Source organism: Sinocyclocheilus rhinocerous, unplaced genomic scaffold (genome assembly GCF_001515625.1).
Source record: "Sinocyclocheilus rhinocerous isolate Xijiao unplaced genomic scaffold, SAMN03320098_v1.1 scaffold303, whole genome shotgun sequence".
NCBI lineage: Eukaryota > Metazoa > Chordata > Actinopteri > Cypriniformes > Cyprinidae > Sinocyclocheilus > Sinocyclocheilus rhinocerous.
Genome location: NW_015656152.1, coordinates 460,668 through 478,930, shown reverse-complemented (window position 1 = coordinate 478,930; position 18,263 = coordinate 460,668). Strand labels below are relative to the sequence as shown.

The 18,263-nt window shown below is 36.6% G+C and overlaps 2 protein-coding genes across 3 annotated transcripts in view; one reads left to right on the top strand and one right to left on the bottom strand.

The window, feature by feature from the left end:
- The window catches only part of LOC107719370 (ras-related protein Rab-10), a 27,393-nt gene extending 26,059 nt beyond the window's left edge, over positions 1–1,334 (bottom strand). The window contains exons 1-2 of one of the 2 annotated variants that reach the window (XM_016526777.1): positions 937–1,334; positions 714–862 (exon numbers count right to left, since the gene is read on the bottom strand). In XM_016526777.1, coding sequence (XP_016382263.1) covers positions 714–840 — 127 coding nt within the window. In that variant the 5' untranslated portion in view covers positions 841–862; positions 937–1,334. Of the gene's footprint in view, positions 1–713; positions 863–936 lie in introns of those variants that run through there. The other variant, XM_016526778.1, reaches the window with a different exon arrangement.
- A 5,915-nt stretch (positions 1,335–7,249) lies between these two features.
- LOC107719402 (kinesin-like protein KIF3C) overlaps positions 7,250–18,263 on the top strand; it is a 17,196-nt gene continuing 6,182 nt past the window's right edge. The window contains exons 1-3 of the mRNA XM_016526815.1: positions 7,250–8,975; positions 12,973–13,074; positions 13,252–13,376. Coding sequence (XP_016382301.1) covers positions 7,560–8,975; positions 12,973–13,074; positions 13,252–13,376 — 1,643 coding nt within the window. The 5' untranslated portion in view covers positions 7,250–7,559. The remainder of the gene's footprint in view (positions 8,976–12,972; positions 13,075–13,251; positions 13,377–18,263) is intronic.

The window sequence follows — 18,263 nt, the reverse complement described above, 5'->3', positions numbered from 1 at the left end:
ATCGGAATTGTAAAAGGTTTGCCTTTATTTGTGTACATTCACAATAAAAACAAATCTTTATGCTTTTGTAAAATAAGCCTAAAGAAAAATAGGATGCCGCTTTCTAACGTTTGGTTGCCTTTCGTGCAGCACAAAAAAAAAAAATAACTCGCTGCTTCAAGGCACCAGTGATACAGTAAAGATGTTTTGTTCCAGTTTGTTAACAGGTTTAACCCTTAGAGTGATGGAGTTTGGGGTTACTGCAAGTAACAGGCCGCTTGAACCTTAAACGTTTAACTTAACCTAAACCATAAACAATGTATCGATTATCTCAGCTGGACAAAGTAGTAATTACATATTAAACGCTGACAAAGTCATTACTTTGACTCATCTGGCATCAAAATATTATTAGCCAGTCAACCCGCATGTTAACGCAAAACTTTAGCCGAATAACCTCAACATCTACAATAACACTGATCCAAATATACAGATGAACAGAACGGAAGCCAGTTATTAGACAACCAAAACAACCTTCGGAACTCTGGAATATGATTCTGAATCAACCGATTTCAGGAGATTCACTCAGCTGATATGAATCAGTTAACTGTTAGCCGGTTAGCATGCTAAAGCCCAGAATCAAGGCCTAGTCAGCATATACTCACATTTAACAGCATTTCTCACGTAAAACAATGAATAAAACCCTCGGAGCGGGTAGATTCGGGTGTGATACTCACCTATAGTGGAGATGAAGGTGGTGTTAAAGGCGTCGTCTGAAAATCGAAACAGCACGCAGGTCTTTCCCACCCCAGAATCACCAATCAAGAGCAGCTTAAAGAGCAGATCATAGGTCTTCTTCGCCATCTGAGCTCTTTATAAACACACACTGAAGAGAAACGGATAGAGACTGAGTGTGTGTTAAAGGGAAAGTGTGTGTGTGTGTTATCCGAAAACACACACCGGACAGTCTCTTCGCAGCTGACTTGTTTTGATTTCCTCTCTAGACTCTTTTTTTAAACTCCGAAGGCGATATATAAGATGTATGTTTCCTCTGAAAAGTGTGGTGTTTGGTGTTTTTAATGTCTCTTTCTTTCTATCACACTGTCGGGACAAAATGGCTCCTCCGCCCGACTCTCTTTCTTCAAACTACACCAGCGATCTGATTCAAATGAAAGATGTTCCGCTTCATCCCAGCGACGCCGAACCGCACAGATCTCGCTTGACAGCTGGATTCCGAACCGACAGTCTGTATCGGGTCCGTTTGAGGAATTTAGAAGAGGACAAACACAGAGACGACCGACCAACCGCCGTCGCCTTCGAATAGAGCCACCACGGCGACACCCTAGATTTCAGAGCCACGCCTCTCTTCCCGCCCCTACGTCAGCACCTGGCTTTGCGATTGGCCGAACGCGCCGTTTTTCAAACCTATCTCGGACGCTGATTGGACAGAGTGCCAACCGTCCGCAGACATGAGGGCATCATTGACGTAGCTTATCGGGGAGGGTGAATGCAGCTGGTGCAGCCCAGAACCTGGCCCGTAACGACACCCTACAGTCGGTTTCCGTCAGCCCGGAGCAGCAAGAGGTCCTCGCTGCTGGGTGTGGTTGGGTCACCGTCACGAATCCAGAAGTTAAGTCAAACCCCGTGATATCAGCCCGGGCGTGGCACTTTTAGAACATTTCCATATCCTCCTGAGAACTAAAAAAAAAAGTTTTGTGAATTTTGTTGTTTTTTATGTCATTACATTGGTAAGAAAAAAATGGAGAAAACATTTTTAAAAAAAAATATTTTATTCATATTTCATTCTATGTCCTTTGTAGAGGACGCCAGGACTGAGTTATTAAAAAAATAATAATAATAAATAGATATGAAATGGCATGTAGAGGCAAAAACAATGTTTTATTTTTTCAGTTTTTCAGTTTCAGGCTATTTTTAATCAAACTTTGTACAAAGATAATTCTCAACTATGTTATGAAAGATATAACAGAATGATTTGATAGGCTACTGTTGTACTTTATGGAATATGTGCGTAAAAATTGATATTCCCATTCTATACAATGTATACATTGCATCTAATTTGCATATTAATGTGTTCTTGGGGCAAACCATAATGAAAAGAGAAGTGTTATAATGGGAGTAATAACTTGGCAACATTTTTATAAGAATATCTCATATTTCATAGGAATATTGTTATAATTTATTTCCCTATTGACTTATTGTGTTTCCCCTAAATGCCTGATTAACATGATGTTTGTCCTGGTGTCCTCTACAGAAGACAAAATGATGCCTTGTTTCGTAACAAAAAGTCATATTCCAACTGAGATGTTTATTAACGACAAACAATTTTAAAATTAGCCAGATTTAAATGATAATTACAAAATATTATCATATTTCCCTAAGAGTGCTAAATTGGATCATTCTGTCAATATCAGTCATATTTAAAGACCAAGGAGTGGGAGTGTTCATGATCAAACCTCCAAACATTTGATATCTCTAAAAAAGCGCTCTTTACAGGACATCCAGACTTAAAACTAAGGCATGTGGTCTCACTAAAATAATAATGTCCTCTACAGAGGACAAAAGTCTATGCCTGGGTCCTAGGAGGATATGACAGCGCGAAAGTTATCCACTGACAATAATACTGAAATGTGGTACTGTTTTAATACCATAGTACTGTCATGGTATTTGTGCACATATGAAATGATCATGCACTTACAAAAACATCCTGATTTTACTATGTTCTTTGCTCATTTAACATGTTTTTTTTGTGTGTGTACTGTGCAGTAAAAATGCAACAGAAGAACATTTTGGGTTCCGAGAACCTTTCTTCAAACAGTTCAGTTTTGCTCAATTGCTTTGGCTCAGTAAAGTAATAATCATTTATAATTAGTTGTTTTTACACCAGTAAACTTGTGAAACAAAAAAGCACAGACAAAAAAAAAAAAATGAAATTTGTATAAAACAAGCATTTCCATTGGTTGACCACCATGGTAAAAAACAAACAAAAAAAAACAATAAACATTTTTATCAGTATGGCTCACATTGAAAAAAAAAATCATTTTGGTGGTATTGGTCAATTTACTGACAATAAGTAGTTTTTGAAGTATGAATGAAACGTTTTGGTTGAGTTGCAACATTTTGCAGACATAGAGTTGTGATGAGAAAGAACCTTTTCTTAGTGTGAAAGAATGTTAATAATTAATAATCTGAAAAACCTTTTTCCACTATAAAGAACTTTTTGTGCATTGGAAAGATGTGATGGATGGTAAAGGTTCTTATACGGAACTATCAATGTGAATAAAGAGTGAAAAGTATATGCCATGATATTACCAGCTGTATCCCAAATGAACAGAATAAATCAAAATGACCCATTTAAACCATTTCCAAACTATGGACAGACCACAAACTGTAAGAATCATCTAATTTTCTTGTTGGAATGAGTCCTGATCTCAAGTCCTGTGAGGTTTGAAGAATTCGGCTATTGTTTGTAAGTCATTGGGCAACATTTTCCCTAATGCAGCTGTAAACATGCAGAAACCTGCTGTGGCTCAGAGCTGCTGGAGGTTTTATTCCTTTATATCTGTCAGTGAGTCACTCCTGGAGCTCCATTTTCCTGTTTCCAATCTTGCCGCTCGACGCCACATGAATCTGGAATATTAGAGGAATTTCTTTGTGTTCAAATATTTCTGTTTCTATTTCATTGTGTAATCATTCTTCTCACTAAAAGTCATGTGTGAGGGGAAAAAAATACAAATAAAATGTAGTTCTTCTAGTTTCTCAGTCTCAGGGTTCTTCATATTTTGACTGTGTTTTAAGCTTTCCGACAAATTAGTTAACACACACACACACACACACAGAGTCAGCAGAGGCGTAGCTGAGGGTTGTAAGTGAATCTGCTGCTATGTGAGTCACAGTGGAGTTAAACATCTGGTTCTGTTAAATCCACCAGATGTCATTCACAGTGTTGGGGAAAGTTACTTTTAAAAGTAATGCATTACAATACTGCGTTACTCCCTAAAAAAGTAACTAATTACGTTACTTAGTTACTTTTTATGGAAAGTAATGCGTTATATTACTTTTGCGTTACTTTCACGCTACTTTTTAAATATATGCAGGGCTTGATTGTTTTTAATATAAGAAGTTCTATTTATAGCAAATATAAAAGCCCTTTCACACCAAAAAGTGTCATGAATAAACCTCAGGCTGAAGGAAATGTAAATTCACGTCTGTACAGTAGAACGCAGGAGAAGAAACACTCTTCAGCAATAAAAAAACAATGAAGCACAATTATTAGTTTCTCTAAAGTCATTTTTGCTTATTAGTATGGTTGTACTGGATCATCAAAGGTCAGCAGCAAAGATATTGGTTAATAAAATGGGATTAGATACATTTGTGTTATTTAACATATTTAATTATTGTAGGTTTGCGTCATATTCTGAGTTTGCATTTCACTGTTTTAATTCATTTTGATGAATACTAAATCTGTTTTTTGTGAGTGGGATGAATTAATGCACATTCACATTTAGTCTAGAACTACAGTAACATCATGTTCACACAGCGCACACAACGCCTCTGCACTTCCGATTTCTGTCACCATGGCAACACCAGAGCTGTCAGTCAATAAATGGGAAAACAAAGTAACTGGCGTTACTTTTTTGAAAAAGTAACTCAGATATTTTCTTGTAAATTAAAAAAGTAATGCGTTACTTTACTAGTTACTTGGGGGAAAAAGTAATCTGATTACGTAACTCGCGTTACTTGTATGCGTTACCCCCAACACTGGTCATTCAGAGTTTGAGTCACAGCATTCAAAAGCTGTTTCTATGTAAATGGCAAAAATAATTTAACGTGTCTTTGACACAATTAATTAATTTGATTTAAACTGCCATTTACACTTCATTTAACCATGCAGATAATATTAATATTATCTACCTAATTTTAAACGTAACAGAGGGCGCTGCCATGTTTAAATTGAATGTGCGAGACTTCTGGTGTTATTGGCTTCCAGTTATTTTACTTGTCCAAAAAACAGTCAAACTGGTATTTGTTATCATATAATTTTAAAGTATTATTGTAATCATAAAAACGCTGGTTTGTAGCGCAAATAGTTTTACTGTTTACTGCACATTGTTATTCTTCAAGCTATTTACCTGTAGCAGTTAATGAAACGGAAGTCTCGCACATTCATAGACAATAGCTTACTTCCGCGTTGAAAAATATTATTTTATATAATATATTTATAATATATAATATTTGCAGATTATTTTTCTATTACATTTGTTTGTATAAGCACTTTTCACAATGCATATTGTTACATATTGTGTAAAAAGAGTGCCTTATAAACACTGCAGTTACACAGCATTACATATATATTGGTTGAATACATACAGTGTTATTGCTAAACGTTTCAAGCTAAAAAAAAATATATATATATATATATATATATATAAAAAATATATAAAAAATAATATCATATATCAAGAATTTTTACTCTTACTGCTAAGTGTATCATCTTGAGAGGAAGCATCTGTAGCTGACAGCCGTCATTAGAGGCCTCACTATCAGCTAATTGTTCATTTCAGGGCAGATTGATTTCATCCAAGATGTTTCACTAAGTGCTTTGGCTTCCCTCTTGATAGATTACATGCACAAACCTCCTTCCCTCATTTGAAACCCAAGAGCTAGTCTGGTCATATTCTAGTGTCAAGCGCACTAGTTGTCTAAGCATCCTCTGTATGGGTCCTTAAAGGGATTATATGTAGCCAGGGATGAGACTCTTGATTAATAATTTATAATGGCCACTAGTGGCCGAAAATGAAACTGTATTTATTACAAGTCCACTAGATGGCACCATTGATGTACAATTAACTCCAAAGCACAAAAAGAAATCTAATTTTAATTAGCCTACTGCACACATAATTTAAGAAATAGACAACCTGTGCTCAATTAAAAAAAACTTGACTAATATACATAAAATGTTATAATAATGAAAACGTATATTCCTAGTATATTTACAGCTGTAGTCAAAGTCAGTTTTATTGTTATTTTATCTTCACAAGGGAAAAAAATTATCAGGGCTATTGCACTATATTATAGTAGGCCTAGTGTTCAGTCTTAAATATTTGGCTATATCTTTGGGCTTTCACCTTTTTAATCAGTTTTTGCACATTTTAGGCTTAAAAAGCTATAGTAAGCAGATATGATGGGCAGAAAAATATATGCAGATACAAAAAAAGGTGCGTGCTAGGTTATGAATATATGAAAACTGAACTGTCAATGAAATGAGCAATAACACAAATATTTTTTTAAAGTAAATTACATTATAAACAATATTATGGTTTTAATGTTTTTTTACATTTTTTTTTTTTTTTCATCTTTTTGTAGCCTATATTGCAATAATTTGCATTTTATCAAACACTGATCTGATCTGATCCATATTTAATCTAATTGAATCAGCATTAAACCATTTAACTTCAAATCCCAAACACCTCTGGGGCCTTTCCGCAATGATGGCACTGAAGGAAAGTGTGTGTGTGTGTGTGTGTGTTTCTATACTGGTGGGGACTTAAACTTGAATACACACCAACTCATGGGGACTTGTGTCACCGTGGGGACCTAAATTGAGGTCCCCATGGGTACAGAAGCTTATAAATCATACAGAATGAGTTTTTTTAGATTGTAAAAATGCACAAAGTTTTCTGTGAGGGGTAGGTTTAGGTGTATGGTAGGTGTAGGGCGATAGAAAATACAGTTTGTACAGTATAAAAACCATTAGCCTATGATGAGTCCCCACAAGGATAGTGAACCAGACTGTGTGTGTGTGTCTGTGTGTTACCGTGTTGCCATGTTTGCCCTTTTTAAACTATTTTGCCCTTGATTTTCATAAACTGGTTTATAAATATGAGTAGTTGCTATTTTCTAGACATATAAACTTTTTTTTTCTAATAGTTTAAAATTATTTAAGGAAGATTATGTGTATAAGATACAGAAACTATTATAATGCATGTCATCATTTTGTTCTAAAAATGTAATTAAATTTTTAACACATTTTACTTTGTTCACTGGGTCTATTATTTTATTAAATAGCCTAGGTATCTGTTTAATAACCATGGTAATTTCTCTTAGCAAACAGACATTTTTCAAATTTTAAGTAAAGAACTGAGATATGAAATTTCTGTAATTGCCTAGCAGAGCCATAATTGCTTAAAAATCCCCATCTGTATATTTCAGACTGCTTGTTTCTCTTGCCAAATCTGGCAACCTTGATGTGTGTGTGTGTGTGTGTTTGGGCAGGGCTGCAGTGAAGCGCAGCTGATGTGTGTGATTCTCTGTCAGACGGATCTTCTTGTGTTTCGGTGGAAATCGGTGAGATATTCTGAGCTTATGATTTCATCCATATGTGTTCATGACGGAGCCGCCTTTATCTTTTATTCATTTGTGGAGACCGCAGAGATTTGCACCGGGACTGACATTATGCGCTCGGTAACCGGGTGATGCTGATGCTGACATCTTCCATCATCCATCTGCTTTAACGGGAATACTGCGCTCGTTCATTATCCATTCATCTCGTAGACGGATTCAACATGTCCATGAAAGCCAAAAACGGCGAGGCGGTGAAGGTGGTGGTTCGGTGTCGCCCGCTCAACCGTAAAGAGGAATCGATGGGGTATGAGCATATCGTGCAGATGGATGTGAAACTGGGCCAGGTGGCCCTGCGGAACCCCAAGGCGGGTCCGGGAGAGCTGCTCAAGACCTTCACGTTCGATGCGGTTTACGACGCTTGTTCCAAACAGAGCGACCTGTACGACGAGACGGTCCGGCCGCTCATCGACTCGGTTCTGCGCGGCTTCAACGGCACCATCTTCGCGTACGGACAGACGGGAACCGGGAAGACGTACACCATGCAAGGCCAGTGGCTGGACGCCGAGCGCCGCGGCATCATCCCGAACTCGTTCGAGCACATCTTCACGCACATCTCGCGCTCTCAGAACCAGCAGTACCTGGTCCGGGCCTCTTATTTGGAGATCTACCAGGAGGAGGTCCGCGACCTGCTCACCAAAGACCACAGCAAGAAGCTGGAGCTGAAGGAGAGCGCCGACTCAGGGGTCTACATCAAAGATCTGTCCTCCTTCGTCACCAAGAACGTGAAGGAGATCGAGCACGTGATGAACGTGGGGAACCAGACCAGATCGGTGGGCTTCACCAACATGAACGAGCACAGCTCGAGGTCGCACGCCATCTTCATCATCACGGTAGAGTGCAGCCAGCTTGGGCCAGACGGACAGAACCACATCCGCGTTGGCAAACTCAACCTGGTTGACCTGGCGGGCAGCGAGCGACAGACCAAGACTGGCGTCCAAGGAGAACGTCTGAAGGAGGCCACCAAGATCAACCTGTCCCTCTCCGCTCTGGGAAATGTAATCTCTGCGTTGGTGGACGGGCGAAGTTCTCACGTTCCCTACCGTGACTCTAAACTCACGCGGTTGCTTCAGGACTCATTGGGCGGGAACGCCAAGACCATCATGGTGGCCACTTTGGGACCGGCCTTCTACAATTACGAGGAGACCCTGACCACCCTGCGTTACGCCAACCGCGCCAAGAACATCAAGAACAAGCCTCGTGTCAACGAAGACCCCAAAGACGCCCTCCTGAGGGAGTTCCAGGAGGAGATCGCCCGGCTGAAAGCGCAGCTGGATAAACGCGGCATGCTCACCAAGAGGAAGAGGAGGAGCAGGAGCCTGAGGAAGACCGGAGAAGGAGGAGAGGAAGAGGTAGAGGAGGAGGATGTTGAAGATGATGATGAAGAAAGCGTGGAGAAGGAGGCGCAGGAGTACATGAAGGAGCAGCAGGAGAAGCTGGAGAGAGAGAAGGAGGCCATCAGAGATGATCATTCTCTGGTGGCGGAGGAGAAACAGAGACTCCTGGAAGAGAAAGAGAGGATGATGAGACATCTGACGAAGGAGCAGGAGGCCACAGAACTCCTCACAGCCAAGTTTAAGGTGAGTATGCTTGAAGATTGTGTGAGTTAAGATTGTGTGCATATACACTATTTTTAGACTATAATACCTATACTATTTTTATAAACTATTGTAATGTGCAAAACTATTTTTTAATTATTTTTTTGTAATAAACATTAACTGAAATAAAATAAAAAATATTTTACATTTAATTTATTATTTAATTTACTTATTAAATTATTAAAACTTATTTAATTTCAGCTAGTTTCCAAAGCAATATTTCTCAGAAATAAAATTATTAAAATATTAAAAATAAAATTCAATATATTTAAATACATTTGTTATATATATATTTTTTTATTTTTTTTCAGTGAATATCTACGAAAATGTACAGTAATAACAGAGTGTCTAGGAATTTTATGCATACAGAATATTTGCATACTATACGTGCTGCACACATAGTATTAGTAGTATGGTGTCATTCCATACTTTGCTCATGACTCAGTTTTTGTCCCAGATTCATTGTGTTGCTGGAGTGAATTGAGCGTTTAATTGTGAAGTCCCAGCGCTCATGTGCCTGTTTTACCTGTGGAACAGACTAAACCACTTCACACACTTCTAGCCTTTAATGTCTGTTTACACAACTGTTTTCTAGTTTAATTGTGCTGGCATTTAAGACAGACAGACAGACAGGAAGAAACAATTATATAGTGTCTTTTGGATTTGTTTGTGTGTGTGACTGTATTTGGAGTAGCATAGTATAATATTGTATAATACTAGTATAATCATACTGTTTTTACAATGTGTTGAACGTATACCAGTGTAGTTATTGTTAACAAAAACCAAAACTATTAAAACCCATTTTATTAATTCAATAAACTTGAAATAAAATAGAATATAAATACTGGATGGAAAAACTAAACTGTTGCTTTGGCAGCTAACTTAAGTAAATGATCTGAAGTACTAAAATTACTGAAATAAGAACAAGTTAAAGCTAAATATAAATACTAATAAAAATTACAAAAGCACATAAAATTACTCAAACTTAAATTAAAACTCATTTTAAAATGAAAACTGAAAATATAAAAATAAAAACTAACTTAAAATATTATTAAATGCTATAACATTATGTAAACAACACTGAAATAAAAGATTAATATTGTATATTTGTATACATACAATCTCTAAATAATTTAAAGTACTAAAATTAATCAAACTAAAAAGCTTAAAGTTAATTAAAGCTAAATAGAAATATAAAAAATAATAAAAATGATGAGCATATAACACAACTACTAAAAGGTGTATTAAAACTAATATTAAAATTAAAACTGAAAATACAAAACTACAAACTGATTTATACTGTATTTTTGTATTCATGGAATCCCCAGATTATGAATTAAAAATGCAAAACAGCCATTTTGTAACCATTATAACTGAACGCCACTTGCTGAATTAAACATTCATCATAATTGTTTCACAATATTGTTATATAATGTATGTTAGTGTTCAATTCCAAATGTAGCCTGTACGTGCTGACAGTAAACTCAGTCATTGGCCTTCTTCCAGCATGCTTTGCTTAAATATTGATGTGTCAACGTTTATGTGCAGGTGGGCGGAGCTTGTGTTCGGAGCTCCTGGCCAATGAATTCCTCAGCAGTGTGAATAGATAATGAGCCAGACTGGTCCTGAGCTCTGTTGCCATGGTGATGGGAATGTGGGGGGTCTGGATGGAAAGGTCTCTGTTAAACGAGAGCATCCTTGCTGCTGAGTGTGTGTGTGTGTGTGTGTGTGTATGTGTGTGTGAGTTTGATGACGGAGCGTCCTGCTGACGCTTCCCCAGAGGCCCGCGTCTATATTAAACCATCTCTCTGTTTCTCTCTCTCTCTCTCTTCTGTATCTTGTTTCCATCACGACTGTCACAGTATACTGTATACCATATAAAAGCAGTCAAAATATTACTCAAACCTCAGGACGTGAGTGTGTAAAGAGTTTAGAAATATTTTATTTACATTTTTTATGTAGTTCTATGTTTTATATATAATTACTAACATTACTACTTTGGTACCAATAAAAATAAAATTAAATAGAAATAATAATAATAAGCTAAAAAATATGACTAAGAATAAAATATAAAATAAAAATATTAAAAAAAGCTAATTCAAAATATTAATGACTTCATTTTGAGACCTGGGTGTGTAAAGGGTTTTGCACCATTTTATTTAAATTTCTTTTTTTGTATTTTAATAAATTTTAATTGTTGATTATTAAACTAGAAATAAAAAGTAAATAAATGTTAAATAGTAGTATTTAAAATAAAATTTAAAAATGACAAAAGCACATAAAATGACTAAAACTAAAATTATATATATATATATATATATATATAAAGCTAATTCAAAATATGAGTTACTTTTGTCCGAGTGTCTAAATGGTTTAGCACCATTCTATTTAATTTAGCACCACATTTTTTAATTTTTTTATTTTTTAATTTGTGAATTAAATGTATTATGTTTTAATTGTTTTGATACCGACATTACTAAAACTAAAAGTTAAATTGAAATGTTTAAAACAAAAACAATAAAAAAAGACAAAACGCAAATAACAAAAAAAATATTTAAAAAATATAAAAAAAGCTCATTCAACACATTAATTACTGACATTTTATTATGTAATATAATTTAATATATTTGAATTGTTTTTGTTGGAAAGAAAAAATTGTAGCAGGCCACATTAAACTGCATTAGGACCAGTTAGGTGCATTGGGCCGAATGTTACATCACCTAATTAATATTCATAACCATGATGATAAGGTTATAATACATATATATATAGTTTAACTGCTTTGGTTTTTTCTATTTTAATTGTTTCTGTTGGTCACATTGCAAGGTAAAACTGCTTTAAGACCAGTTACGTCACCTAATTGATATTCATGACCATGCTGATAAGGTTTGTACTTGTCTCCGCCCCTCTGTTTGGCTGTACATTAACCCCGAGAAGGTTTTGGTTTCATCCCATGGGACAAAAAGCCCTTTCTCTCCATCTTTCCATATCTCTGCGTTATCTCTCCTCCCATTCCATCCGTTCCAGTCCCGTGATCACAGAGAGAGACAGAGAGAGATGGATTGTGTGTAAATCAGAGGGACGTGTGGTGTGAAGTCTGATGGGTTCTGACAGGGTGTTTTGGATGTTATGAGCTGGTCTGACGGGCCGTGCGGGTCAGCTGTAGTTCTGGGCTGAGGCTTTGTTCTTGTTTCTGTTGTGGCCCTTTGACAATAATCTTTGTGTGTCGCTAAAGCCGCGAGCTGCTGCCGTCCACAAAGAGAGCCCGGTGTGTCGAGTGGGGGAGGAGATTCACAGAGCTGATTTTCATCATGCCTTCCAAAAGGTCGCTGACACTCACAGCTATTTATAGCGAGAAAGAAACCAGAAGTCGTCCGTTTTCAATGAGAGTTTGTGATTTCAGGCTACTCGAGTGACAGCAATCCTTTGCGATGCGACAAAATTAAGCCGTTTTCTATTTGTGCAGCATCGCACTGGGAAGCCCCGCCCACAACGAAATCTCATTGGTTCAAATTTCCACTGCACTTTAATTGAAAATATTTTTTTATATTATACTCTACTGTTCAAAGGTTTGGGGTCGGTAAAGTTTGTTTATCAAAAACAATTACTTTTAATTATATTTTTAATTGTTTTGGTACCAACATTACTAAAACAAAAAAACGAATGAAATACAAATATTTAAAAAAACAAAAACTGAAACAAATGACCAGCACATAACAAAATGACTAAAGTTAAAATGAAAACTATATATACTGTATATATGGCCAGGCATAAGCACAGTTTCTTCCCTCAGGCAAACTAAAACTAAAAAAAATGACAAAAGCACATAACAAAATGCCTAAACATTTTGAACAGTAGTGTATATAAAAAGAAAAATGAAATGTCTATAGCTTTATTTAAAAGCAGCTGAACTATCCTAATGAGTGTGACCTCTACATGTGATCCGCTGCTGATGTTGATGGTTTGTTGTGGTTGCTAGGCAATGGAGAGCAAGCTGCTGGTTGGTGGGAAGAACATTATTGATCACACTAATGAGCAACAGAAGATGCTTGAACAGAAAAGACATGAGATTGCAGAACAGGTAACACACACTGTTTTAATGTTTGCAATATTTCCAAGAAAAAAACATAGTCTTATATTCGGGTCAATACGGTACTAGTGACACAAAAAACACACTTCACCTTCAGCATCCATATGGCATTCTGTGCTGCTCGTGTACAACACATAACTGAGTGTGTGAATCTGTGTGTGTTTGCAGACACGCAGAGAGAGAGAAATACAGCAGCAAATGTTGGCTCAGGATGAGGAAACACTAGAACTCAGAGAAACATTCTCCTCACTGCAACAAGAAGTGGAAGCAAAGACTAAGAAACTCAAAAAGGTGAGATACACACACACACACACACATCCCTGAAGAGAGGTGAACCGTGGCGATGGCGTCACATTCAGAGGTTGCTAATGAAGAGAACGTCCCTGTTTTGAGACCAGTGGTTCCCAATATTAAGTAATTCTGAAACTTTGTCTCTTTTGATAATTTTTTCTTTTTATTTGGAACTTGATGGATGCAAAGCAAAAGATTAATGACAAATGAATGTCCCATATTGTATTTTCACAATCCACCATGTTGATTTATTGCTTACACATGTAAAAAAAATCTAATCTAAACTGGTTTTCCTCACAAATAAATAGATAAGGCGGCATAAATGCTATATATACAGTGTATATATATATATATATATATAAAACCTCCTGAGACCCAGCTATGGAGTTTTTGCCTCTGTAGTGGATATTATATTTTAGTGAATTTCTCTGAGACCTCACATGTCACAGTTTTATGTCTGGATGTCCTGTACAGAGCACATTCAGGGCTTTCCAGAGATACCAAATGATTGGATGTTTCACCATCACCACTCCCTCTCCTTGGTTTTTAAAAATGGCTGACATTAATTTAGTGATAAAATTGTACATCCTTATGGAAATATGATAATATTTTGTAATTATAATTTAAATCTGATTAATTTTCAAATTGTTTGTCATAAATCAACATCTCAGGAAAATGTTATGGGGTTTCAAATCAAAATATGACTTCCTGTTATGAAACACTGTAGAGGACACCAGGACTAAAAGCATGTTTATTATACATTTTGGGAGACAAAAGAATTGAATAGGAAAACAAATTATATATCAATATTCTTATGAAATATTAGATATTATTATGAAAATCTGGCCAATTACTACTCCCATTATTACACTTTTTTTTTCAACATGCTGTCCCAACAGCACTTTAATATGCAAATTAGATACAGTGTATAGATAACTTTGTGCTTAATGGGAAAACCAGTTTATGGGATTTTTAAACACATATTGCATAAAGCAAAATGGTATATCAAATCCTTTTGTTATATATTTTATAACATAGTTGAGAACCATCCTTAAACAAAGTTACTTATAAAAAAATCCTGAAATCCTGATTTAAAAAAAATTCCCATTGTTTTTGCCTTTTCATGTCTACTCTTGTCATTTTATTTTTAGAAAAACTGAGTCCTGGTGTCCTCTACAGAGGACATAGCATAACTTATGAATAAAATATCATTTTTCAAAAATTTTATTTTACCATTTTTTTCTTATGCTCTAAACAATGTAATGACATGAAAAAATACTAAATTCACAAAGCTTTTTATTTCTGGTTCTCAGGAGGATAGATATATATATATATATATACATACAACTGACACATCATTTGTTTCATCAATATTAAGTGCATTATGTTGATGCTTTTATTTCCATAGATGACCTTTCAGACTTATGCTTGGCATGTGGGGACAAATATCCATCCACACAAGATACACAGGACTCTTGGGTCTGTCAATCAGCAATTGCTCTTTGAATGTTCTTTGAATTTTGCTTTACATGCAAACATGCTATAATGTTATTGTTTTGTTCAGATTCAATGTGAGTGCTGTAATGGGTGGTTTCACTGGGAATGTGTTAACCAACCCAATATAAAAGATGTTTTTGTTTGTCCTGGATGCCAAGGCCAAAAACTTTTGACTGGTAGTGTAGGCTGATTATTCTTATAGATTGAAACAAATGTGCTTCAGCCAGAAAAAAGGCCAAAAATGAAATGAAAATGCCATCGAAACTTTTCTGAAGACAGTCAATTCCCTTCAGAGATAGATTCATATAAAACACCCGCGCCGTGTTATGATTTTGAAACGTGCAGTGCTCATGTTTATTCAACGAAGTCAAACGGCACAAATAAATCAATGTATGGGAAACTGGTAATGTATATCGAAATATCGGAAATGTGTTTAAAAATCATATCACCGTTATTGAAAAAAATTATATCGCGATACATATTGATATTGAATTTTTGTCCAGCCCAATTTCAACATTGATAATAAAAAGAAATTTTTCTTGAGCAGCAAACCAGCATATTAGAATGATTTCTGAAGGATCATGTGACACTGAAGACTGGAGTAATGATGCTGAAAATTCAGCTTTGCATCACAGGAATAAATTACATTTTACAATATATTCACATAGAAAACAGTTATTTTAATTTGTAATAATATTTCTATAATAATACTAATTTTACTGTATTGTTGATCAAATAAATGCAGCCTTGGTGAGCAGAAGAGACTTCTTTCAGAAACATTCAATCTTACCAACATCAAACCTCAGACTCATTTGAATGACACTTTAACAACCACTAAATAGACTGATAATATATATAAATGTAACAGCTCTGAGTTCCCTGACTCCTGTTCCTCTTGCTCCCCCTTAATTCTGGGCCTTTGACATTTGACCCCTGGATCACCCCTGCCCCCACTCCCTGTGAAAATAAAACACCTTTTATCAGTACAAGAAGGTTAGTTTGTTTTACACTTGCTCGGTCGCAGACTGTCAGAAGCTACGAGGCTAATGCTAAATGCTAGTCTTGGCATTAAAGCGTTATGAAAAGCACAAACGCTTTCACAGCAACTAATTCTAGCCAACCTGCATTAATCTTCATGTTTACTGTTAGCATGCTAACCACCAAAACCCTCTTCCTCAAGCTCTGATGACTTCAGAGATTCATTCTCAATAGTAGACAGGCAAAACAGGACTGAGCTCCACCGTTCCCACATTAATCTGCACGCCACTTCCTGCCAGAACACATCACTTCCTGTTGGATTCTGAGTGTGGAATAACTGCTATGATGTTCAGATGAAACACAACCAGCTGCCTGAAAGTCCTGTAAAGCCTTTACATGCTCCTTCCTGACCTTCACCTTTAACCCCTGCTGACCTCTCACACTAACACTGACCGAGCACTGCTTACAGCATGAGAGTGATGATGGAGGATGGATGAAGATGATGAAGGGTGGATGGATGATGATGATGATGAAGGATGGATGGATGGATGATGATGATGGTGAAGATGAAGGATGGATAGATGATGGAAAATGGATGATGATGATGGTGATGAAGATGAAGGATGGATGAATGACGTTGATGAGGGATGGATGACGAAGATGAAAGATGAATGGATTGATGATGAAGGATGATGATGAAGGATGATGATGATGGTGAAGAAGATGATGAAGGATGGATAATGATGATGAAGGATGGATGTTGATGATGATGATGGATGATGAAGTATGAATGGATGAAGGTGACGATGATGAAGATGAAGGATGATGGATGAATGATGATGAAGGATGGAAGTTGATGATGATGATGGATGATGAAGTATGAATGGATGAAGGTGACGATGATGAAGATGAAGGATGATGATGAAGGATGGATGATGATGATCATGGATGATGAAGTATGGATGGATGAAGGTGACGATGATGAAGGAGAAGGATGATGGATAAATGATGGTGAAGGATGGATGATGATGATGATGGATGATGAGATGATGAAGGATGGATGATGATGATGATGGATGATGAAGTATGGATGGATGAAGGTGACAATGATGAAGATGAAGGATGGATGGATGATGATGAAGGATGGATGATGATGATGGATGGATGATGATGATGATGATGAAGATGAAGGATGATGGATAAATGATGATGAAGGATGGATGGATGATGATGATGATGGATGGATGATGGTGAAGGATGGACGATGATGATGATGGATGATGAAGTATGGATGGATGAAGGTGACAATGATGAAGATGAAGGATGATGGATAGATGATGAAGGATGGATGATGATGATGATGATGGATGCATGAAGGTGACGATGATGAAGATGAAGGATGATGGATAAATGATGGTGAAGGATGGATGATGATGATGATGGATGATGAATGGTGATGAAGAATGGATGATGATGGTGAAGGATGGATAATGGTGATGAAGGTGATGATGAAGATATAAGATGGACGGATGATGAAGGATGGATGGATGATGGTGAAGAAGATGAAGGATGGATGGATTTTGATGATGAAGGATGGATGGATGATGGTGATGATGAAGATATAAGATGGACGGAGGATGAAGGATGATGGATGAATGATGATGAAGGATGGATGGATGATGATGAAGGATGGATGATGATGATGAATGGATGAAGGTAACGATGATGAAGAAGGATGATGGATAAATGATGATGAAGGATGGATGGATGATGGTGAAGGATGGATGATGATGATGATGAAGTATGGATGGATGAAGGTGACGATGATGAAGATGAAGGATGATGGATGAATGATGATGAAGGATGGATGGATGATGGTGAAGGATGGATGATGATGGATGGATGAAGGTGACGATGATGATGATGAAGGATGGATGATGATGATGATGGATAGATGATGATGAAGGATGGATGATGATGATGGATGGATGAAAGTAACGATGATGAAGAAGGATGATGGATAAATGATGATGAAGGATGGATGGTGAAGGATGGATGATGATGATGATGATGGATGATGAAGTATGGATGGATGATGATGATGGATGATGAAGTATGGATGGATGAAGGTGACGATGATGAAGATGAAGGATGATGGATGAAATATGATGAAGGATGGATGGATGATGATGATGGATGATGATGATGATGGATGATGAAGTATGGATGGATGAAGGTGACAATGATGAAGATGAAGGATGATGGATAAATGATGATGAAGGATGGATGATGATGATGATGATGGATGGATGGATGAAGGTGACGATGATGAAGATGAAGGATGATGGATGAATGATGGTGAAGGATGGATGATGATGATGATGGATGATGAAGTATGGATGGATGAAGGTGAC